This window comes from Chenopodium album, chromosome 21 (assembly GCF_948465745.1).
Source record: "Chenopodium album chromosome 21, dcCheAlbu1.1, whole genome shotgun sequence".
NCBI classification, from domain to species: Eukaryota; Viridiplantae; Streptophyta; class Magnoliopsida; order Caryophyllales; family Amaranthaceae; genus Chenopodium; species Chenopodium album.
This window is the reverse complement of record NC_137854.1, coordinates 5,514,824-5,538,938: the sequence shown is the minus strand read 5'-3', so window position 1 is coordinate 5,538,938 and position 24,115 is coordinate 5,514,824. Positions and strand designations below refer to the sequence as shown.

The following is a 24,115-nucleotide window of genomic DNA, read 5'->3' as shown; positions in this document are numbered from 1 at the left end:
GTAATATAAGATATTATTAGTCAAATTGAATTAATATAGACGTGTCCAGAGCCCCAAACAAATAGGGACATTTAATAAAATAGAGAGAGTATTACCCAGTTATGGTGGCTAGATTAATGTGCAGAACGAACATGTTTATATGACAATATGATATGTACTTCTATAAATCATGAATAATATTATAAAAAAATAAAGTAACATTTGATCTAGTGGAAAGTTTTGCATTTCACAATCATAAGGTTGTGAAAACTCTACTAGTTCCACTGTAGGATAGATATTCCTTTACCCTTCTCCCCACTGTCAAAAAAATTAGCACCTAATCCGGCTCAAGTTGACCTAAACCATTTAAGTAAAAGTGTGTCGCTAAGGTGTCATTCCCGACATATTTTGTCCAAAGCAGCGAGCCGTATGAGACTATTGTTGTGATTGTGCAACTTTGTAAATAAAACATAACATAAGCTAATTTCCTTTAACTTTATCAATGTAAGATAATATAATCATCTTTGCAACCAATAACAACCCCCGACAAAGATAATCAGACCTATATAAGATTATACGGCACAAATCCTCGCAACACCTTCACCTTTTTCTGTTAAATTATAATCCATAATCTTTGCATAGACTCATACTACTGCAGCAGCATTCTACATCCACATTAGCAAGGAGATACAGGTAATTAACAGTTGCACTTCATTGCAAAGACAACTCATTCATTGATGATACAAAATTTTAAATATTAACACCTTTGAAGTTTTGAATGAATTTTAAGGAAATCATCTACATATATCAACACAAGATTGGCGGTATTCTGGGAGCTTCCACCACCGAGAAACATAATCGAATATGATAATAACAACCATAACGAACGAGACCATAACGAGCTAGAGGATGGAGCAAGTAATAGAGGGACCCTAAGAGATAAAAGTGATCCTTGACCGTGTGAGAAAATAACCCAGTATTGAAGCTGCCAAGAGAAGCCCACACCTGAGATCATGTGATGAATTAGTAATGTCAATGTTGGAATATATCACGTTTGTAACTTGGCAGCAGGGAAAAAACATTTGCGAGTAGGGCAGCTCCACTTTCCAGATTTGAGCATGGTGTGGCCGCATAAAAGCTTCACTAGAATCTCAATTCTGATCTCAAATGCTTTAGCTGGGTCAAAAAATTAGGCCACCTGAAAATACTGCCATGTATGAATATCAAGACGAACAATTATCTCACACCAGAAGAAGACTGAGGATTCTGTGCAAATCCCCCTGGAACAAAAACAGGAAGCTGGTTTGATGCAGTATCCCTTTTAAATCTTGATTCCCGGGATGTATTTGGGAACAACCGCTCCTGACCCCGCCTGAATATTGAATTATTATCAGTTTTAGCAGCATCTTTTCCAGGAATACTTGGCCCACCAAAGAAAATGCTTTCCCCAGTGTACATCAACTTATCTGATTGCTGGAGTTGAGCTCTCGAGGAAGATGACTCTTCTGGTTGAGCTGCTGGCATTGGCATTGGTCTTGGTCTTCTACCGTAATAACTAGTATCTACATTAGCTTTTGATATTGCAATTTGTTGTGAAGATTTATTTATAGCATCTGTTGTGGCAGCAACTGATACGTATCTCCCAGCTTCTTGGTCCCAAATTACGGATGTCCTTTTGACATCTCTAAGAAGAGCAGTTGATGCTGAGAGCAATAAAGGATCTGTACTACTTTCTTTCTGTAACTTTTTGTCGTCGGGTAGTGATGGAAAACTAGATACTGGATCAACGCCATGGAGGGTTCCCTTAGAAGTAGAAGGCTGAGCTGTGTTCCAACCAGGAATAGAGCCAGCGGCATTGAAATGGTTCGATCCATGAGCTCGTGGGAGAGGACTTAGCGTTACTGATTCATGTACATGACTAGGACTGCTGAAGCTACTCATGCTGTGGGTCCCAGTTTCATATTCATCTCTGCTTCCTTGACTTTGACTAGGAGCAACTGAATTTCTCATAGAAGAGATTCTAAAGTCGCCTTTAAAATCTTTGTTTGCACCCATATCCATACTCACACTACTTTGGATGCTTATGTTTTCACTGGAACTGTAGTCAATAGCTTGCCGATGACGGTCAACTGGTCGCATCACAGATGATGAAGCCCTGGCTTTCGCTGCAGCTTTCATGACTTCATTAGGATCTAACTTTGCAAGCCTCAATGCACTACGCTTGACTGGCTTTCTAGGTGCCTTACTTCGTCCTGTTGCATCTGGATCAGTGGTTGATGGGACCATTCCAGGTTGCAAATGAGGGACAACTTCTTCCTGTTACACCACAGTTTTATGAGCAAAACAGAGATTTTACCAGTTCGAATAATCACATATAGACAAATATTGCAGAAAGATGAAACAAAGCACTAGCTTTGGGAAGTTCTATGCATTGGATAATATGTGAAGTTTGAACAAGTAAAAGTGTACACTTGATAAGGTAATAACTAATAATACATGTGGATGTTCATACAACTTTATAAATATCCCAATTTCTCTTTCAAGGTTCCATTCAAGTAGAAACACCTGGCACCTATTCAGTAGTTACCAAGTATTGTGTGAGGAATGGGAGCAGGCCAACAGGGTCCGGACCATAAAACAACCCTCCCCCAACCCCCTTCCAAGAAAGCTGAGAAACGCCACACAACCATCACTACCAACAACAATGTCAGATCCTTAATGCCAATAGGATGGGGTCGGCGGCATAAACCAAATTACCAAAGATTCCATCTACAGTAGTCATTGATAAATATCCTCCACCATCTAGACATTATCGAGTGCCATAGGCTCAAACCATCACCAACAACCAGCAAATTAGGATTCTCCAACTGGCAAGGTCAAAGCTGAAAGAATCTAGGGAACATACTTGCCACAATGCTTCACTATCACGCTATATATTCTTGAGGAAAGATGAATAAGATAAAAGCCATGCAAGGTCATAATTTAGTCTAAAGAAAGCAATTTTCCTATTCATAAGAATCATAACAACTCTATCTGCTCTCGCTGCTGAACAACCATGTATTTATTTTATTTCCTTACAATCTTATACAGTTTTAGATGACAAATCCAGCTCACAAAAAGTAAACAAGCATTAACTAACAATACACATTATTCAGACAATCAGCAATTCAGCATAACCAACCAGCTGAGATCCTCATAATATATATCAATCAATCAATCAATCAATCAAAGCCTTAATCCCAAAAGTGGGGTCGGCTAACATGAACCAAATTTGATTATTCCGTGTAGTCATCAACATAAATCTTTCTCCTCCATCCCTTACGATCCAAAACTTCATCCTCACGTAAATCCATGCACTTCATATCCTTCCTCACTCCTTCCAACCAAGTCATCTTTGGTCTCCCTCTTCCTCGTTTAATCCCTCCATGGTCCCACGCTTCCACTCTTCGCACCGGTGCACCCTCGGGTCTCCGTCTTACATGTCCAAACCAACGCAGACGATTTTCCCTTAATTTATCTACAATGCCCGCCACACCTACTTTCTTGCGAATAACCTCATTTCTGATTCTATCTCTTAAAGTGTTTCCACACATCCACCTTAACATGCGCATTTCCGTAACCTCCATCTTTTTAATATGCTCTTTCTTAGAAGCCCAACATTCTGTACCATAGAGCAACACTGGTCTTATGGCAGTCCTGTAGAATTTTCCCTTCAACTTTAAGGGAATGCTGCGGTCGCATAACACTCCCGTGGCCGCTCTCCATTTAAGCCACCCTGACTTAATCCTGTGGGTCACGTCTTGATCAATGTCACCATTCTTCTGGATGATCGACCCTAGGTACTTAAAACATTCACTCATGGTCAAATCCTTTCCATCCAAACTCACCACTTCATTGCTTGTCCCCCTCTGAGTGCCAAAACGACAAACCAAATATTCAGTCTTACTCCGACTTAGCTTAAACCCTCTAGATTCCAACCTTTGCCTCCATTGCTCCAACTTGACATTAACCCCATCCTTAGTCTCATCCTTAGATCCTCATAATACTGAATTTAAATTAAATTGACCCCTAGTCAGACATGCAATCAACAATGATGTAATTGATACGCTATAAACACAATGTTCTTGCAGATTAATACATAACGCAGCAACTAATTTAAATTCCCAAAGAATTTAAGTTTCATACACGGTGCCTTGCAGGAGAGCAACACAGGATATACTCATATACCAAGAAGACACGGTACCAAAACAAGCTTTCAAATTAAATTATTGTCATGTGAAGCAAGATTACCAAACTAAATTATAGACAATACCTGATAATCCACAAATACTCTGGGAGGTGTACATGACCAAGCCCCCTTGTACTGGAGGCCTAGAGAACTGCCACCGCTGAATCCAGTTGTTGCAGACCCACTTGGTGAATATAACTCATTTGGTAATTCATCATTGTCAGACGCTGCTCCTGGTGGTGCCTCACTCATAGCCCTCATAGCCACAACATACTCATATGTAGTAAGACCCTAAAGCCACAAGGGCCGCAGCACCAAAATAAGTAACATGTTAAAATCTCTCCCATTCTAACCAGCATCATAAGGAAAGAATAAACTCAGGCCCTACCTTTCTCATCAGTATTATGTGGAAAAAGAACAGTTCGCCCAAGGGTATACAAGCTATAATGGAAACTACCGAGAAGAAAGCCTGCATGTAAAATTAAAAATTTTAATGAGGTGAAAGGACACAAACCCATCCACATTATTTATACAAAGTAAGATATTACATGTTGGTCTACAATGTACCCCATTTTGGTTCAACATACCACCACTGTTGGAAAGGGGACAGGAGTGAAACCATTCCCAAGTCTGTCAATAATTTCAGCCTCCATACCTCTCCTATTAACAAAGTAACGTACAAACACAGCAATTCCAATTCCTGCTTCAATAGCAAGCTGAACAAGCAAACAGCATAGTCAATAAAATAAATTGAAAAACAAAGCATCTTAAAGGGAATACATGCCTCAAACATACCCAAATAAGACTTGAGGCCATCAGAGAGATGAAAGTCATGTAATTCTTCCTTCCCACGCAATTATTGAGCCACTGACATGAATGAGCGATATGCAATATTATGCAGCCAAGATATAAGTTGATGTACATATTTCAGCTAGAAAGAAAAGGCTAGTGAACGTAAACATTGACAGTATCAATGACCCAAGAAATATACCCGGCAGTGATGATCAAACCCATCAACACATTTATCACAGCTTCTACAATGCTTGCTGAACTTGCGCACCTGAATGGAGGCTCTAGTTAGTAATGAAAGGCCAAGAGTACACAGTATGAATTGTTCACCGACTCACTACATCAGGAATTTGAAAATTCACAGTACAACAAATATAGGACATCAAAATATACATGCAAGTGTGCAACTACAACCCATAGGACTGGAGTGTTTAATGCCCTTCACATGAATCAGATCATTGAATATGCCCATTATCTAGCATCCTTTCAAAAATTAATATAACATGTAAAAATTAGGACCAAAGATTCCTGATCGTAATATCATTTCTGGAAGCAAAGCAACACACTCAAACAAGAAGACAGAATTCTAAGTGTTACATATCATATGACTATATAAGATATAAAACAAAGAAATGTAATTAATGATTACACAAAATGAATTCAAAACCTGATTACAATCTGGATTTCTTCAATCCCAAAAGATTTCAGAAATGCATGAGTTGTGCAGACTATAAAGCAACTTATACAAAGATAAATACATAATTGTACAATGGGCCAATACAACTTATACAAATGCCAAAGTAGTAGCTATGTAGACAAATAGAACCAACAAAGCCATGATTTCATAGACACAATACCTCAGCATTGCATAGTGTGCAAAATAAAGCATCTTCTGCACTGCCTTGTTGCTCCTCAATATCCTCCTCTTTACGACAATCTTCATGGACAAACAATAAACAGAAGATTCCTCCAATGCCACCACAAGATCTTTTCTTTCCTCGCTGTACAGTATCACTAGACTTAGGAACTTCCTTTACTGAACCAATCTTACTCAAGTTGCTTGCCATTGTCGAGCTCCTGGACACTGAATGCGGTGAGGAGTGGCCATCAGCACCATTTTCGTCAAATCTATTATGCACATCTTTGTTTGATTCTCCATTGAGATAATTGTTGGGTTGATTATCAAATTTATACATAATTCCTGGGTCCGCAGGATTTATTGCAGTGCACCTCACGTAAAGAATGAAAACAATGAGTGCCTACACATTGACAGATTTAGAAGCATAAGGTGAGCGAAAGGACAGAGGTATTATACACATGGCCATACAGAATAGAAGAAACATAATAAAACAGTAACTTAAGCAAGCTCAAATTACAGAGATATAAAAATCAGCATAATAAAAATATTGATAATACCATTCTATGATATACGGAATCAGTTGAAATGTCTCCTGAATCCTAACTTGCTTATGGTCTCATAACAAATTGAAATGTAGGGTTTCCTTAAGGAATGGTGGTGTAAGTGCTACTCTTATATATGCCCAAAAATCATCTGTCAGATAATAAGCCTCGTTATTGCACAGTCTGGCTTTATCATCAAGCAATATAGGCCCATATACATATATTTTCTAATTTTACAGAAATGGAAACTGGAAAAGCGAACAAAAACTAATATAAAGGAAAGAGAACAAATCAGTTCTAACACAAGACTAGAGACCAATGAGGCAATGACCAATGGCTAAAAGAAGCCCAAAGGTAAAACTGTAATAATTACCCCAGGGTTTCTGAACTTCATTTCCCATATCACCAAATGAAACAGCACATGTTTATCCCCAAATAGTGAGGTAAGATGGTAAGTATTAAGTAGGATGACCTAATGAGTTGTGCCATAGGGAGATACAGATCCCCAATTACACAGCAACCATTTTTCTACCTTAGGAGTCTTGGAACATGGGATTTAGATTCTAGCATCCTGGTTGGGAAACAAATGATCTATACTTAATTTTAACTTATGCACATTACAGCATGCCCTGATCCAGGAGAATCGACATTTGAGTAGGTGAAACCCATTAAAAGTCCTGATGCTTCTACCTCCGAACATCATGGCTTTTCTGATCCAGTAAAGTCAACAACATCAGAGGTTAATACTGGAACTAATTATGGCCCAAGGATCTCTCACCAACAAAATACAACACTCGGGGGATATTCTATCAACCTCGTTGAAGTGCTTCAAACCAACGATTAGTTCCACCAACACATGTTATAGAAAATTAAATAGTTTCTATAAAACAAGCATCATAAGTTCTAAGTTCCAATGTATTGTTTTCTGACAAAAGCATCAAGAGTTTAATGATGTACATCAAGAAGTTGCAGAGCACTATAAGAGGAAGAATGGAAAATTAACACGATAATATAGGTCTGCAGAAAAGCTATAAAAAACATACCACTGGAGAATATGTAGCAATCAAAACATACTCCCATATTCGGCCTCCAAGGAAAGGTGCAAGGAAAGCATAGAATTCAACAACTAACAAGCAAAATACAGTAATTGCAACAACCTGTGCAAAAAAAAAAAGAGAAAAACCAAATCACTATACAATAGATTATAAAGCACATATACAAGCAGTCTATAAAACATATTGCACAAAATCAACCTAGAAAAATCAATGAAAAGCAAATGCAACTTAATAAACTTTGCCAATATCAATCTTTCGTTGTAATCACTCATATTATCCTGTCTAGAACTCAAGTTCCATCTCACCTAACCATTCGCAGCAACAACGAATACTAGTTGTCATCACAAATATTTCAACCATTAGATTAATGACTAGCCACAACCTCTCTATAATTTCCTTTTGCACATTCAGTCACTCAGACAACTATACAGTAAGTCATTTCCATATTTCCATTCATTTTAAGCTAGCATCAACAGTCCTCAAGCAGCTAAACAGTCCATATTCACATTTTTCTCAAAATCACCAATTCATCATGTCTAATTGTTTTCGTTAGCACTAGCAGTAGTGCCAGTATCGCGCTCGGAGCATCGAAAACAATGATTATCCATGAATTCACAGCTCCACACTACTTAAACATGATCAGCGCATCAACAACTTTGCGCTCAAACAAAAACTTAACAAAATAAGTAACACTCACTACTCTCAAACTTTCAGTATTAAATTACGCTAAACAAAGGAAATGCATACATAATTAAGCACAAAATTCGAGCAAATTCAAGCAGCAACTTCGAATTCAGACAAAATTACATCGAAATTACACAATTAGCTTAAAAATTTTAAATTAAAAAAAATTACAACAACAAAAAAACAGGAAAAAAAAATATGGACAAAATTAGAAAAAGACAAACCTGATAAGTATGAGCTGGTAACTGAAATCCATGCTTTCTGACCATAATTGTCAGCTAAAAAACAGCTGAATTAGCAGGAAAAACAGAGAAGAAGAACAAAAATCATAACCCTAGGAGAGAGAAAATGGAGATGAAAGCAAGCTAGCTGGAAAAATCAATAGTGACAAAAGGATTAGTGGGAAAGTAAACAAGTAAAGTATCAAAAAAAAAAGCAAAAAAGTGATGGGAGTAATAATTTAGATTTGACAGAAAGGCAAAGGCAAACCAAAATTTATGTTTTTTCTATTGAGTGGAAGGAACTTGTGTTGTAGTTGCATGTGGAAGATGTATATTGGAGGTTGACTCTTTATGGAGATGATGGTGGTTTGGTTTGTTTTTTAAGGGTCACCCATGGTCGGTTGACCATTAAATTTTTGGTCCACTCGGAGTCGATGTGGATTGACTTGTATACGAGTTGTTCGTTTGGTTGGACATAAAAAGTGTTTTTTGGTAAAATTTATGTACTAGTAGTAGAAATGTTGTGTTTTAGGGAGTGACATAGAGTATTTGTTAAATGTAAGTAATAATAATATAGAGGTTTGAAGGTAGTTGAGTTAAAAATTAAAAAAAAAAAAATTACATATGTATTATTCCACAATCTCCATATGAAAAGGGAAATTTAAAATACACAAGAAAAAATATACATATGGAGTATTAAGGTAACTTTATACGAGTAATAACATGTTTGGTTGAGCATAAGAAGTTTTACTTACTAAAATAGTAGAATTGTAGAATTTACCATAACTTTCCATTATTTTTTGCAAGTCCATCATCGCCACGAATTCCATCTTCTCTTACTTTATAAGAATTTTAACTTCTAACGTACTTTGATGTATGTTTGATGTTAATCAAACAAACGCTAAATATGACATTCAAAGTATTGCAACTGCTTCGTTAAGTTTTGAAGATATGTGGTACCGTGGTAATACATGCAACCATAAATACATGCAAGAGATAGACTAATAAATATTCATGGAAAAGTTGGACGAAATGAGTTTAGATCAATCCATTACAATCCGAAATAAAATTAAGTTATTAATTTTTCAATCTAATATGAATATATGATCCAAAATTTTCACCACATCCAATCTGAATTAAATTCGGGTATTTAGATTAGCTTTGAAAATCCGAATTCAAATATGTTGCAAATTTTCAAAGCCTAATATATGTGATAGTTTAAATGAATGGTCCAAACTCATAATATACGAGTCTTGAAAGTTTTACATGATTAATACAAGTCTTGAAAGCATAACTTACATGATTAATTTTAACATAGTTCTACATGATTAATATAAACAATCATATTAATACATACATGGTTCAATAATTGAGTTTTTTGTTTCAAAATAAGGTCAATATGATCCAATTCGAAAATCAAATTAACAAAAAAAAAAAAACAAAAAATCAATCCGGTCCGACTGGAATTAATATTTTTGTTTGGATTGGATTGAATTTCAATACGAATAATTGACACCCTACAAATAAAAGTAAATACAAGCATTCGCTCGTTGATGACCCTTGCGTTTTTCATACCATTTTTCCTTTTCTATCGTACATTTGATCGTGATTACATAAATTCATGTCAAAGTGTCAAACCCATTTTATGCTAAGTCCATTTGATCGAGCTATCCACTTTATTGTTCTTGTTCGAATCGAATTTAATTCTGTTCAAGCGTATTTTGGGTCATCAATACAACTTTAGTGAAATAAGGTCAATCTTTCCGGAATGTAATTATAACCATAATAAATAACTTTAAAAATTATTATTTTTGCTAACTAGATTAGTTTTTGAAATCATCTCATGCTGAAAATTTTCAAAAGAAGAAGGGCCTTTTCTCATACGATTATTTTCAGTTCAACTCACTTCACTTCAGTTCAATTCAGTTCAGCTCTAATAAGTTCAGTTCAGCTCAGCTCCCAATTTTCTTCTCTTATAAAATATTCAGTTTATTTCAACTGAGCTCAGACCCGAAGTACTTATTTTTTTAATGTTAAAAACATTTTTGTACAATAACATAAGAAAAGAAAAAATAGAAGAGAAAAAAAATTCAATAGAAGAAAGTAAAACACGCGCTACAAGAAATGACACGTAAGAAGCAAACCGTGGCCACCACCGCAAAAAGAAGGCAAATTCTTCTTCAACAAATACACCGACCACGCGCTAATCATTCATTCATTTCCCTCAAAACTCAGAAAATACACAATTTTTAGAGAGCGCGTTAATGAAACCCTAAACCCCCAAAAATTTTTGCTCTGAACAAAAATACTTCGCGAATCATTTTCTCTCTCCACTCGCTCCCTCCCCTCGCGTGACTCCGTTGCAGAAGATCACTTCTCACTCTTTAATTTTTTCAGGTACTCTTTTCTTTTTTTCTGAGTCTTACTAATAGTATTTCCTACCTTCTTTTTTTAATTTTCTCTCTCCTCTTTCTCTCTCTTCTAATTTTGCTGATTAATTACACCTTAATTGTTAGATTGCGATTATTGTGATGATGATAATGGTGATTTTGATTTGAGGAATTGTGTTGATTTTTGGATTTTGATTGGTTAGGTTTGGTTTTGGTTTTGGTTTATGATCAGGAATTGTTGAACTAAGGTTAACCTAATTGTTGAATTTGTTCGTAATTTGATGTTTGTAATGTTGTTAATTGTGATTTTGGGGATTTTGGTTGTGTATTTTTGCTGAATTGAAGTTTCACAAATCACAATACTGGAATTATCACTGACTCAGCAAATTGATGGACTATGAATTGAGCCAAATGAGCTACGATGCGTGGGAGTGAGATGACATTGATTTTCATAAACATTTGACATTCACGATTAAATTTACAGCTTAATTGCGCGATTCTCCCCATCTCAAAATTTAAGTACCATCTTCCCAGACTTAAACCGATTAAGTTAGTTGACATTCACGACACAAGACAAAGTTTGAGACTAATCTAAGTCGTAAACGTTTGACATTTCATTGATGTTGTAATAATTTGCAGTTAAATTTGTACTACTGGATCATCTGAAAATGAAATCGTGTGCATGTTGGAGGTTTTGGTAGGAGAAATGGTTGTGCTATGATGAGATGATTGTAATACCGATAATGGCTTCTAAGAATTTAGCGATGAACATGTATTTTTGTGCAATCTTAATTATTTTGGTGCATATATGAGCTTGGATTTGTTTATGGAGTCTTCGTGCAGTTAGTATGCCATTTTGATTCATGAATGTATGATTGAAACAATGAAATTTCAACGAATGCCCATCTGAATCTGTATGATTTAATCTGAAGTAAAGGTGTACTTCTGTCATTTTTTGATCTGAATCTGTTGGTTTTTATCTGTAGTAATGGTGTATTTCTGTCATTTTTGGTAAACCTGGTTACAGAGGACTTGCTTTTGATAGTCTTTCATGGTGTCTGCTTGATTGATTTTGGCTGAACATCCTCCTTCCCAATGCAATTTCTGGGTAGATTTATGGCTTTTAATCTTTGATCCGCTGACATGTGTAAGAGAGTCCGAGTATGTATGGTGTCTTAGCTATGGTGTTCAGAGGGTATCTAGCAAGTTTTCCCTTCCCACTGCAGCAAATTGTGATATAATTTTGAATAATTATTTGAACTGTCTTACCAATCTGTTGTGAACTGCAAGCTATCTGTGACCCTGTTAAGCTGTTAACAGATGCTGTTATGCAGTCATGCTAACTTAATGCCTTTTGGATACTTTTACAATGTGTTTGGATGAGAGAATTAAAAGGGAGACAAAAGAGTTGTAAAGTAATGGATCCCTTTCCCTTTTAGTAAACCAAATGTCACAATGCTCGAAAGATTTGAAGCAAAAGCATAAACTCATTTCTCCCTCATTGTCCCTCCCTTTCCCTCACTTCACCTTGATTTATGAATGCACTGTTGGTGTCTGGGGTCTCGCATCCTTGTTTTTGGAGGTAGGGTTGCATTTGGTTTTTTACTCTTTACTTCTCATCTTATTCCTCAACATTCAGCAGTTCAAGTTCTATCCTTTTGGTTTGGCCTTTTACTTATTGATGCAATTGCAGGAAGCTTATTGTTGGAAGCAGTTTGGTGTCATGGATATAGATCTTAGGCTACCATCTGGGGAAGAAGAAGATCGGCAAGATGAAGATCAAACCACTGATAGTAATATGTTGGACAGAGAAGACAGATTAGATAACAGCGGGGATGCAGAGACTGTTCTAGTTGTTCCAGAGGTGCATGCTGAAGAGGAACTAGCTCTGAATTCTATCACACCAGATCTGGTTGAATATAAGGAAGATGTGAATCTAGAGCCTCTACATGGTATGGAATTTGTATCTCATCAGGAAGCATATGCTTTTTACCAGGAATATGCCAGGTCAATGGGATTTAACACAGCCATTCAAAATAGTCGCCGTTCAAAGACATCAAGAGAGTTCATAGATGCAAAGTTTGCATGTTCTAGATATGGGACCAAAAGGGAGTATGACAAAGGCAATCGGCCCCGTATTCGACAATGTAATAAGCAAGAACCTGAAAGTGCTACTGGCCGTCGATCATGTGGTAAGACGAACTGCAAAGCAAGCATGCATGTAAAAAGGAGGCCAGATGGAAGGTGGGTGATTCATAGTTTTATCAAGGAGCACAACCATGATCTTTTACCTGCTCAAGCGGTCAGTGAGCAAACGAGAAAGATGTACGCTGCTATGGCTAGAAACTATGCCGAATATAAAAATGTGGTTGGGCTAAAAAATGACGCGAAGATCCCCTTTGATAAAAACCGTAATTTGTTACTAGAAGCAGGGGATGCTAAGCTGTTACTTGATTTTTTCACCCAGATGCAAAATGTGAATTCTAACTTCTTTTATGCTGTAGAGCTAAGTGATGATTTGCGATTGAAGAGTTTATTGTGGATTGATGCCAAAAGTAGGCATGACTACGTGAATTTTAGCGATGTGGTCTCCTTTGATACGACCTACATTAGAAACAAGTATAAAATGCCTCTTGCTCTTTTTGTTGGGGTCAATCAACACTATCAGTTCATGCTGCTTGGATGTGCTATAGTTTCTGATGAAAGCCCAGCAACATATTCATGGATACTGCAGACTTGGTTGAAAGCAATGGGTGGACAAGCTCCCAAAGTAATCATTACTGATCAAGATGATGCTATTAAATCAGCTGTATCTGAAAATTTTCCAAATACTCACCATTGCTTTCATTTGTGGCATATTCTGGGAAAGGTTTCAGAGAATCTTGGTCATATTATTAAGAAGCATGAGAATTTTATGGCAAAGTTTGACAAATGTATATACAGGTCATGGAGTGATGAAGAATTTGAGAAGAGGTGGGAGAAGCTTGTTGTAAGATTTGAACTTAACAAGGATGATGAGTGGATTCGATCACTTTATGATGATCGTAAACTATGGGTTCCAACATACATGAAGGATTCCTTTTTAGCTGGCATGTCAGTTGTCCAGCGATCCGAGAGTGTTAATTCTTATTTTGACAAGTATGTACATAAAAAGACTACGGTGTCAGAGTTTATAAAGCAATATGACACCATCATTCAAGACAGGTATGAAGAGGAAGCCAGAGCAGATTCTGATACATTGAATAAACAGCCAGCTTTAAAATCTCCATCTCCGTTTGAGAAGCATATGTCAACTTTATATACACATGCGATGTTCAAGAAATTTCAAGTTGAGGTATTGGGTGCTGTTGCCTGTCATCCTAAGAGAGAAAGACAAGATGAGCTGATCATAACTTTCAAGGTTCAAGATTTTGAAAAGAATCAAGACTTTATGGTTACATGGAATGAAATGAAATCAGAAGTTTCTTGCATATGCCATTTATTTGAGTACAAAGGTTTCCTTTGTAGACATGCAATGATTGTTCTTCAAATATGTGGACTTTCCATGATTCCACCTCAATACATATTGAAGCGGTGGACAAAAGATGCCAAAGAGAGGCATTTGATTGGAGAAGTGATGGAACAAGTACCATCTCGAGTCCAACGGTATAATCACTTGAGTAATCGAGCAATGAAATTAAGTGAAGAAGGGTCATTATCCCAAGAGAGTTACAATCTTGCCCTCCGTGCTCTAGATGAAGCATTTACCAATTGCATTGGTGTGAATGATGCTTGCAAGACACATATGGAAGTTGGAACATCAGCTACTCATGGGCTTCTCAGCATTGAGGATGGCAGTCCTAGCAGAAGTTTTAGCAAGACCACAAAAAAGAAGAATCCGACCAAAAAACGGAAGGTATGTTGGAGTATAGTCTTTAGTAGGATGGTATTATTGTATAGTCATGAGTTTCTTTCTTCTGTTATCCATTTGTCATGCTAAGCTGTATTTGTCTTGTGTAACAGATGAACACTGAAGCAGAGGCTATGGCTATTGGGTCACAGGATGGCTTGCAACAAATGGTGTAGTTCTCGCTCTTTGTTTCCCTTGCAAGTTGTTGATTCAAATATTGAGTGAATAGCCTTCAGTGGTTTTTACTTGGATGTGATGACGTTGAGTAATAAACCATATATGAGGCCTGCCTAAACTTTTTGTAATGTATATTCTAAGTGGTTTCTGGCACTTGCAGGATAAATTAGGCTCCAGACCAGTTACAACTCTTGATGGATTCTATGGCACACAGCCGGGTGTGCAAGGAATGGTAAGAAATGCAATGATATCAGAACATGTTTAATTCATCTCAGTAGATGGTAAAATTTTGCCTTTGTTATTGCTTCTTGAAGGTGCAACTGAATTTGATGGCTCCAACACGTGAGAATTACTATGGAAATCCTGCCGCAATTCAAGGACTTGTAAGTTATATTGTGCAACTATGGTTTTCCATTTGCTCTCAAAGCATAACTGTAGAAGTCTCCAATGTTTATTTTTCTCTTCTTTCTAGGGACAATTGAACTCAATAGCACCTAGCCATGAGGGTTACTATGGTCAACAAAGCATGCATGGGCTGGTATGTTTGAAACTGATGCACATTTTATATAGCAACTACTTGATTACTGCTTGAAATATTGGAATTTCTGGCAGTAATGCGTTCATATCATTTTGCTTGAAAGGTTGCTTTGTTGCTGCAAAAGACAGCCTATGATTTAATAAATCTCTGCAGACTTGGCATGTTCTGGGTTCAAATCTAGGTTTACTGATTATCATGCTTGTAAATCTGGTGGATGATTACATTCCATCACCTGTTCTTTCACTTGGAAAAGTTGGATCACATTTCAATATTTAAACTCTTAGGTCTTCTGTGTTGCAGGGGCAGATGGATTTTTTTCGGACACCAACCGGTTTCCCATATGGTATTCGGGTTAGTTCACCTGTGTGGCATAAGTATCTGAAATTCTGAAGGTAGCTCATTTGGAAGCTTTATGCATATTTATTTGTTTGTTTGCAGGAAGAGGCCAATGTCAGGCCTGCACAATTGCATGATGATGGAGCTAGACATTCTTAAAAGATATCCTTTACCCTTTCGCCCCCTCAAAATAGCTCGTTCTGGAGATTGGATCATGAAGGGACTTGTGGAAAACGTGCGTATTTGGAGTTGAAGATTGAAGCTCCTCCTGAAAGCTGTCCCCTGGACAGCAATTTGAAAGATGCACCCCATGCACAGAATGCTGTGCCCCTTTCTGGTGTCTGAAATCTGAAAGACAATGACATTGCTTTAGTTTCATGTGAAAGTAGACTTGGGGCTTCGCAATCACTCATGTCATTCTAGGATTAGATTTTAAGTGTACACAACCTGTTGTAACTTGTATAATTATACATGCATGTATTTATAATAAGTGTAATTTGCAGTCATTTGTGAAAGCAAGGTAAGCATTCATGCTTTTATATTGGTGTTGTTTCCTTTGTAAAGGCATTGGATCAGGTTGCTTCCATCTGCAATGTTGTAGACTGATCCTGAGGCGATGAGGCGTTACAACTCGGATATTCATAATCAGTTGTCCAGGAGTGTGGACGCGTCGTGCTGGAAGGAAGGACAATTGCTAAAGCTAAAGTTGCCTTTATATTGAAGGATAACTTTGCGGGATAATCACCGATCTAGGCAATTACGTAGGTTATCTAGCTTCTATCCTTTATTCCTTAGGCAATATCACTATATGAGTATTAAGTGTCTTATTGTACGAAGTCTACATCGGGTCACTCCATTATGGACGTGTTATAGTCTCCTCTGCGAAGCTTAAATTGCACTAGGCTTGTGGCCCAAACTCACAAATTGTTGCACACATGTTGTTACCGACCCTAAATCATCGTTTGTTTATCGTTGAATATCTTTATTTTTATAAGTTAAATTTATTTAAAAATTTCATATTAGAAGTAATACATATTAATACGAATTTAACGACCTCTCATTTGACAATTTTTTTTTATCTGTACGTAGGTCAAAAAATAAGATCAAATTGGACCAGATCATGTAAACTGAACCTATCTTAAATGCTTGATTACTATGGAGTATATGTAGGGGTGAAGAGGAGGAAGAGAATGTGATTGTGCGTTGCACAATTTATTAACTACAGAGTATGTATTTATTATTGACGTAAATGTGTAGTCCTGACTATTTGTTTAGCAAACATGCAGAAATCATTTCATCATAAAAAAATGTCTAGAACTTATAAGAATGAAATATAAGGAACTAAAACGATTGATTTAGTACTACCTCCGTCAATGTGAGCCCTTGCACTCCTTTGGTTTTTCTCACATTCTAAAATCTTCGATATCCTCTTAAATTTTTGAATACGCATGACCAAACCCAACAGAATGATTATTCATGGACAGAGAGAGCATATATATTGTAGAAAACTTCTGTAGTAAGCATAATTATTTTTTTTTCCAAATCATTGTTACCCTATTTATTGTAACCACATCAAAGCGACCTGACCCGACCTAACTGATCCGATTGACAAGTAGGGATCGGAATATCGGATCCTATGAGTACAATCGTATAGATCACGAGTTACGTTAGTAATGACAAAACGGGCCGAACATCACAAGTTATAAAGATAGTTGGACTATCTCATCAAATCAAAGTAGAAACCCAAAATTCCACCAATAACCGAAGTTTCTTCTCACGCTCTCCTCCTACCTTCCTCCTTCTCCCCCAATTTGAGGTTTTTCTCCAGAAAATTGCTTCATCACAACAAATTTAATCGATTCAATTCAATTTCTTCTCCAAATTCTCCTCTTATTTAATTCCCAGTTTTCTGCAATTTCATCGATTTGATCCAATTGCAGAAATCAACAAAGAAAAAGAGCGAATTTTCTGTTTTTTTTTTAGAAGAATTAATGGGGAAGAAGAAGAAGAGACAAATTGATAAGGTATTCTGCTACTATTGTGACAGAGAATTTGATGATGAGAAGATATTGTTGCAACATCAAAAAGCTAAGCATTTCAAATGCCATGTTTGTAACAAGAAGCTTTCTACTGCTGGTGGTATGGTTATTCATGTTCTTCAAGTTCATAAGGAGAATGTCACCAAGTATATATTTTCTCTCTCTTCCTCCTTTTTATTTTATTTTATTTTATTTTATTTATATTAATATTTAATATTGATTTTTCTGATATTTTTGCATTGATTAGGTTTTGACTTTCTTTGTCGTTTTCATCAGATCGTTGTAATTAAATTTCTGTTTCTATTGTTCTCATTAGAATTGGAAATTTAGAATTTGTTTCTACTAGGTTTAATTAGTGTTGTGATACTTGAGGGAAAATTGTTTTATTTTTGTTAGTTTGAAGGGTTAGGTTTGATTTGATTAGAGGAGCTTGTTTGGAAGGAAATTCAGTTGATGTGGTTTTTTAGTGGTGGTAATATAGGGGAAAGGGTAATAATTTGTGTATTAGGGTTTATGCTTGTTTGCTGAAACTTGCAATCTTTACTTGAAAGGGAATATTATGGTCTTTGGAAGCAATTTATGAGGGAATATTATTGTCTGTGGAAGCAATTTGGAACTAATTGGTTTTAGCTATGTTGGCGGAACCAAATAGGAATGAGTCACAGCGGTATTCATGTTATGTTGCCAGCGCGCTAGATATGGATCAGGGAGTTGGGGTGATTGTTGGTTTGCCTATAGTGGAGGGCTCAACATCAACTTAGTAGGGCCAAAAACTTGTGAATCTTGTCTATTTGGAAGGTGCTGTTAGATTCTTGTATGTGTTGTTCCTCGAATTCTTGGTAGTGTGGCAGATTGGTCTTGGACTCTTGGTTAGACATATATGGTTTCTTTGTAGAAGGTCTTAAATTAAGACATGGTGAATTCATAATGTCTTGTGTGATTATCTAGGTCAATGTATCTCCACCAGCAGATTGGCGTTTTTATGTATTACCGTTTTCTATCACTTCCATTTAAAAGGGTGATCTTGATTCTTGAGTGTTAATAATTATGAATAAAGACACAATTTTTGCATTATAGTTTGCTGTGGATGCGCATTGTCATGGACTATTACATCGAGCATCTCATGTTATTACGATTTTACACGTGCATCACTACTCATTCCATTTACGAGGGCCATGTAAAAAGTTTTACCATGAATATCCCACCCCCTATTGTATAAAGCTATGTTACTATAAAGTTTTGGAAAATTCTTCTGAGATGCTCTAATTGGACAAAATTACCTCCTGTAAAATTTACATTGATAGACCATATGGTGGGGATAATAAATGGTAACGACAATGCAATTGTTTGTAAGTTGGTAAGGAAATTCTAATGGCAATGCCCATAGTAATGCTAGCTCACCCCAAGTCTGTTTTTCTTCATCAATATTCATTGCTATTTATTATCACTTGAGCGGTGTTGTTGGGTGACAACGAGCATTAGGAGGATACAGCCTGGAAAAGGTTCACTTTTCTTCCCATTTCCCGCAATTATTACCACCTCCTCTTTGGGCCGCCAAGGTTTTGAGTTGTTTATGAAGCATCGAGTATAGTGAAGCATCAACTATAGTGAGTAGTGATTTTTTATTAGCTTAGTTTGGCATTGAGTTAGATGCGTATGCAATCCTTGTTCAGCTGCTTTATCTTGAACATATGGGTATCATGTTAAGAACTTTGTTTATGATTTTATTTTTTGTAATTTTGCAGGGTGCCTAATGCAAAACCTGAAAGGGAAGCAACTGATATTGAAATATATGGAATGCAAGGGATCCCGCCTGATGTTTTGGCTGCTCATTACGGGGAGCAAGGTAGTATTGTCTTTTTTTTTTGCTAGTATTTCCTCAGTTTTTTTTTTTTTTTTTTTTGTAGAAACTGCAGCTAGATTGCAAATATTGAGCATATATTCAAGTTGTAGGATACATAAGGACTTGTCATAAAATTGGAATTTTTTTATTTTTTATTTTATTTTTATAATTGTGATTTTTAGCTAATTTTTATGGTGATTTATAGTTAAGTGTGAGAATTAGAAGGTTCTTTACAATGCTGTTTGATTTATGCAATGATCATCCTAAGGAATTGCAGAATTCTTTGCTTATATATCGTTTTTTGGTCAAGGGGAAGGGGGTTGTCCAACTGTAACTCAGTTGATCAAACAGCTCATTGAGTTTGATTGTATCCGTGGTGAACTTGCAGTAGTGTGACCTCACTTTTAGATGAAGAGTTGAGTGAGTTGTGCATAAGCTAGAAAAGGAGTTGTCTTTCTTGCCAAGAACTGTCTTTTAATTAACATAAGAGCAGGATAATTGAAGATGCTAATTGTAAAAGTGTGGTGATAACCGTTTTTTTTTAAACGTGCAGGATAATAGATTAAGCCAAGATTATCAATTGTAGTGTTAAACGTGTCATTTTCTTTTTTGAACTAGTAGAATATAATCAAGGCCTTTTGTTGCTTTATAATTTATTTCTCTGTTTTTTTTTTCTTTTTTTTGGCAAGCTTGTTAAATGTACTAATATCTGGTGATTGACTTGGTCTGTTATCTGTGCACTTTTAAAAGTATTTTTCTTTGTATTTTCTTGCAGAGGATGATACACCTTCAAAATCTGCAAAAGTTGATATTCCTACTACAAATATTGTTGGTGGTATGATGCCAGGAGCAGTTGGTTTTGCTCCACCTGGAACTTATGGAATGATGCAGCGACCCATGTGTGTATTTTAAACTTCTTTTCTATGTTTATTTTTATATTACCTTAGTTGATTTTTTTTTTTAAAAAAAGTTGCTGCCTATGGCATGAATTTGTACCAAATTTAGCTTTCATTTGCCTGAGAAAAAGTGCTGCATTCCCAATCTTTTTTAGATAGCTTATTGGCCTTGTTGTATCTGTGGGGGAGGAAAGCAGGTTATTAGGAAGGGAGAGGCAAGTGAAATTTGGGTTATTGATGGGCATCTGAAAAATATTCTGTCTTGTTTGGTGAATATGGTAATGTGGACTTGGGCATACCTGATATAAGTGATGATGAGGGTTGTAGCCCAGTTAAGAGAGAAATACTAAGGATATTGTTGGAGGTCTGTTGCAAGCCTGTCAGTCCTTAACAAGCCATCACTGGAAACCAGTGAAATCCACACTGGATTTGCCTTTTGTAAGTCACCATCAAGAGCTGCCTAAGCAGCAGGGAGCTGGTGATGAGGCTTCAGTAGGCTGGAAGGAAAAAGAGGGAGAAGGGTAAGGGTTGGTGTAGCCTAGTAGGACAGTAGGAGTGAGATCAAGTTTGGTTCCTTTTCTTGGGAGTAAAAGAAGTCAACCTATAAGTCCTATATTTGTCCTGAGATGGCCTTTTAGAAGTGTCATGGTCAGTATCAAAACTAGATGATAAAAGATTGTTAATAAAAGACCTATTGGTTTCTTATCAATCTTTAAGCTAATTCATGTATTGTTTTGGAATACAATTCCTCTGCACCACATTCTGGTCCACCTTGGAATCTTTAGATCTTCAACGTTATTGGAATTTAATTATGAATGAGGGCGTAATAGTTCTTGTCAGATGTTTTAGTGACTCTTCTCTATTTTTTATTACATGTGGCATTTTTAAAAATGTGGTCAAAGTTATAAATAATACCAAAGTTGAAGTTTTGCAATTTTAAAAAAATGGATGTGTATAAAATTAAAGTTGATATCTTGAAAATATATTTCGAGACAAATCTAACAACATTTTATATAATACTAACTTTTTTATAAACATTTTCAATAAATATGGTTAAACTGGGTTTTGTGAATGGTTCACAAGTCGAAGTAGAGCAATTAGAAATAAGTAGAAGGGTTTTTAATTCAAATATCTGGATTCTACCCCCTGCATCCTGCCTTCAATAAACCTTTGTGCTAGAATCTGAGTTGATGGTGTGATGTCTTAAATTATGTTTTATAGTTTTCCTAGATTTGCCTTTCTTATGCTATTTTATAGACTTGGCTTCATTTTTCTTCCTAATTTATGCCTTGCTGGACATGCTGATTTTAATTTACTTCTATCTATGGAATTGATGGAGGCAGGTACAACCCAGCTGTTCCAGGACCCCTTGGTTGGCAACTTCCCCGTCCACCGGCATGGTATCCACCGCCTATGGCGATGTCAATGCCTCCTGCAGTTTCGGTACCTCCAGGAGCTTCCGTTCCTCCACAGCAGCCTCTTTTTCCTGTTCAAGGCATCACCCCACAATTGTCTACGACTGTAGCTCCTGTGTCTCAACCTCCTTATCCACCTGGTGTCCATTCTTCTCCAGCTCCTATCCCTGTTTCACAGCCTCTATTTCCTGTTGGAGCTACCGCCAACATGCCAAATCAAACTTCAGCAGTTCCTGCTCCAGGACTTCTTTCATCTATGTCCACAGACTTGAAAGCTTCTGCAGCCACATATTCTAATGCACCTCCTAATGTGGTAAACAATTACCATTTACCAAATGGTCAAGGTATGTATCCTAGTCTTTCAATTCCTTTAAAAGTTTGCTGTATCCAGCTCTATGCTTCCTCCAGCAGCAGTGATTTTTCCCACTGTATTTGGGATAGTCATAATACTAGGGTAGTATAGCCATGGATGACAGGAAAAACTGTTCGTTGCTTCTTATGCTTGAGATGCTAGATTTCATCAAATGTGAGACTCATTTTAGGTTTGTACTTTGTTTTTATTGGTGAAGTCAAAAGTACAATTAAATTTCTCTTTTCTCATTTTTGTGATTATAGGAGCAGCAGTTAATTCACATTCATATGCATCTGGCCCAAACACTGGTGGTCCGTCAATTGGTCCTCCTCCTGTCATCGCTAATAAAGCTCCAGCAAACCAGCCAGCCGGTAACGAGGTTTACTTGGTGTGGGATGACGAAGCCATGTCAATGGTAGGCTTTTTTTTGATGATTCTGCTTCTTCAAGTCTCCAACTGTTGTAAATTTTCAGAATTTTTTTTAGAGCACTTTATGACTGGCATGTAAACATGTGCAGGAGGAGAGAAGGGCTTCATTGCCAAAGCATCAGGTTCACGACGAAACCAGCCAGGTAAGTTGGAACTACCCTGTTCTTTTCCATGTTCTTCTGAGATTTCAGTCTGGTTTTTTTGATGGTTATCTGGGACTTGATACAACTCTTCCCTATGTATTTGGCATTTTGGCATAAAGGTAACACTTTTGTTTTATTGCCGTCTTGGTTTATATTATATGGAGAGACTAAGTGAGGTCAACTGGTCAAGTTTTGAATGTGCTTCTGAATTCAAATACAGTGTGAAATATTGTAACATTTTATTGCCAATAGCTTCGACTTAGCACTATTTCTAAGTGCCATTATCCAGTTTCCACGGAAATTCTGCTGCTTTTGTGGGCATCAAAAAGGTCCAAGTAGGTATTTAAATGTGCTCTACTATTGAATGGTTAGTTTTGTAAAATCTGACAAGCATGTTGTGAGCGGTTCAAGGTCTCCTGCATCTTGCACCAGCCTTCCACACTTAAAAGTGTATGTATTTTGCTGGTTTAAATTTGAATTTGCTACCTGTTAATTATTTTCCCCCATGCATGACTGCGAAATATGGGGTTTTTAGTGGAAGGCGAGCATGCCAACAGGCTTTTACCATTTGTATCGTTTCTTATTATCTTTTATGACTTTGCAGTGCTTTCCAGGTCAGCTTCTGTCTAAATTTTGGTTATCATTGTATTGTGTAGAAGCTTATCCCCCTATTCAGAAGCTTTTGCTGGCGTGAGTTTTAAGCTATTTTTTTCTTTTGAATTTTCAGATGAACTCAATAGATGCTGCCATTGATAGAAGAATATCTGAGAGCAGACTCGCGGGTAGAATGGCTTTTTAGGCGTGAATAAAAGGAGTAACTATATTTACCTTCGTACATCATGCAGTGGAGCTTGCTTTTTGAGTGGGATTGAGGTAGCAAGGGGATGGTCTTTCCATTGAACTTGTCGTTTGTTTTTCAGTATAGCACATTCAATACATCTCCAGCACTAAACTAGTCGAATTATCTGAAGTAGATATAAATCAGGTCAGAAATGAAAGCTTTCTTTTGCCGGAGTTGTGCCCTAGATTAGCAGGAACGCATACTAGATTCTTTAGGCAGAGGATTCATTCAGTGTAATTCTATCTGATTATTACAACTAGTCATTTTTTTAGTTCACTTGTCTGACAATGACAATTTTTCTAGACCAAATGACATTTTTAACCCTCGGCCAGCCTGCTCGATTTAAGGCATCAACTGGAGAACCCTTTCATCTAGAGATTCAGGAGCTGCTGGTCAAATGTAACTGCTGTTATTTTCAGTTTTAAAAGAGTAAATTATATTCTTTTGATGGTTTTGTCCCTTGTATTATG

The 24,115-nt window shown here is 36.7% G+C and overlaps 3 protein-coding genes across 7 annotated transcripts; 2 read left to right on the top strand and 1 right to left on the bottom strand.

Moving 5' to 3' along the window:
• Positions 1-673: 673 nt before the first annotated feature.
• Positions 674-8,691, bottom strand: LOC145601650 (putative protein S-acyltransferase 19). The gene is made up of 9 exons (XM_081657700.1): positions 8,361-8,691; positions 7,441-7,554; positions 5,854-6,255; positions 5,199-5,267; positions 5,003-5,074; positions 4,795-4,923; positions 4,596-4,676; positions 4,292-4,498; positions 674-2,295 (listed from the first exon to the last, which is right to left on the bottom strand). Exons 1-9 carry the CDS (start codon positions 8,403-8,405, stop codon positions 1,216-1,218), a joined length of 2,199 nt encoding a protein of 732 aa, XP_081513826.1. The 5' UTR covers positions 8,406-8,691; the 3' UTR covers positions 674-1,215.
• A 1,904-nt stretch (positions 8,692-10,595) lies between these two features.
• Positions 10,596-16,193, top strand: LOC145601785 (protein FAR-RED ELONGATED HYPOCOTYL 3-like). 2 transcript variants are annotated; one of them, XM_081657859.1, is made up of 8 exons: positions 10,596-10,754; positions 12,441-14,642; positions 14,750-14,806; positions 14,974-15,045; positions 15,128-15,196; positions 15,286-15,351; positions 15,652-15,702; positions 15,790-16,193. In XM_081657859.1, exons 2-8 carry the CDS (start codon positions 12,471-12,473, stop codon positions 15,844-15,846), a joined length of 2,544 nt encoding a protein of 847 aa, XP_081513985.1. In that variant the 5' UTR covers positions 10,596-10,754; positions 12,441-12,470; the 3' UTR covers positions 15,847-16,193. The 2 variants fall into 2 exon arrangements, with proteins under 2 accessions (XP_081513985.1, XP_081513984.1); XM_081657858.1 differs by lacking the exon at positions 10,596-10,754 and adding an exon at positions 11,705-12,329.
• Positions 16,194-17,435: 1,242 nt separating this feature from the next.
• Positions 17,436-24,093, top strand: LOC145601083 (protein SUPPRESSOR OF FRI 4-like). 4 transcript variants are annotated; one of them, XR_014104342.1, is made up of 7 exons: positions 17,436-17,872; positions 19,472-19,572; positions 20,345-20,468; positions 21,809-22,224; positions 22,496-22,647; positions 22,751-23,418; positions 23,532-23,602. XR_014104342.1 is itself a non-coding variant. In XM_081657012.1 (7 exons), the coding sequence occupies exons 1-7, from the start codon at positions 17,679-17,681 to the stop codon at positions 23,601-23,603; spliced, it is 1,113 nt and encodes a 370-aa protein (XP_081513138.1). In that variant the 5' UTR covers positions 17,436-17,678; the 3' UTR covers positions 23,604-24,093. The 4 variants fall into 4 exon arrangements, 3 of the variants coding, with proteins under 3 accessions (XP_081513138.1, XP_081513137.1, XP_081513139.1); XM_081657012.1 differs by having other exon boundaries at positions 22,751-22,804; positions 23,532-24,093; XM_081657011.1 differs by having other exon boundaries at positions 22,751-24,093.
• Positions 24,094-24,115: the final 22 nt, after the last annotated feature.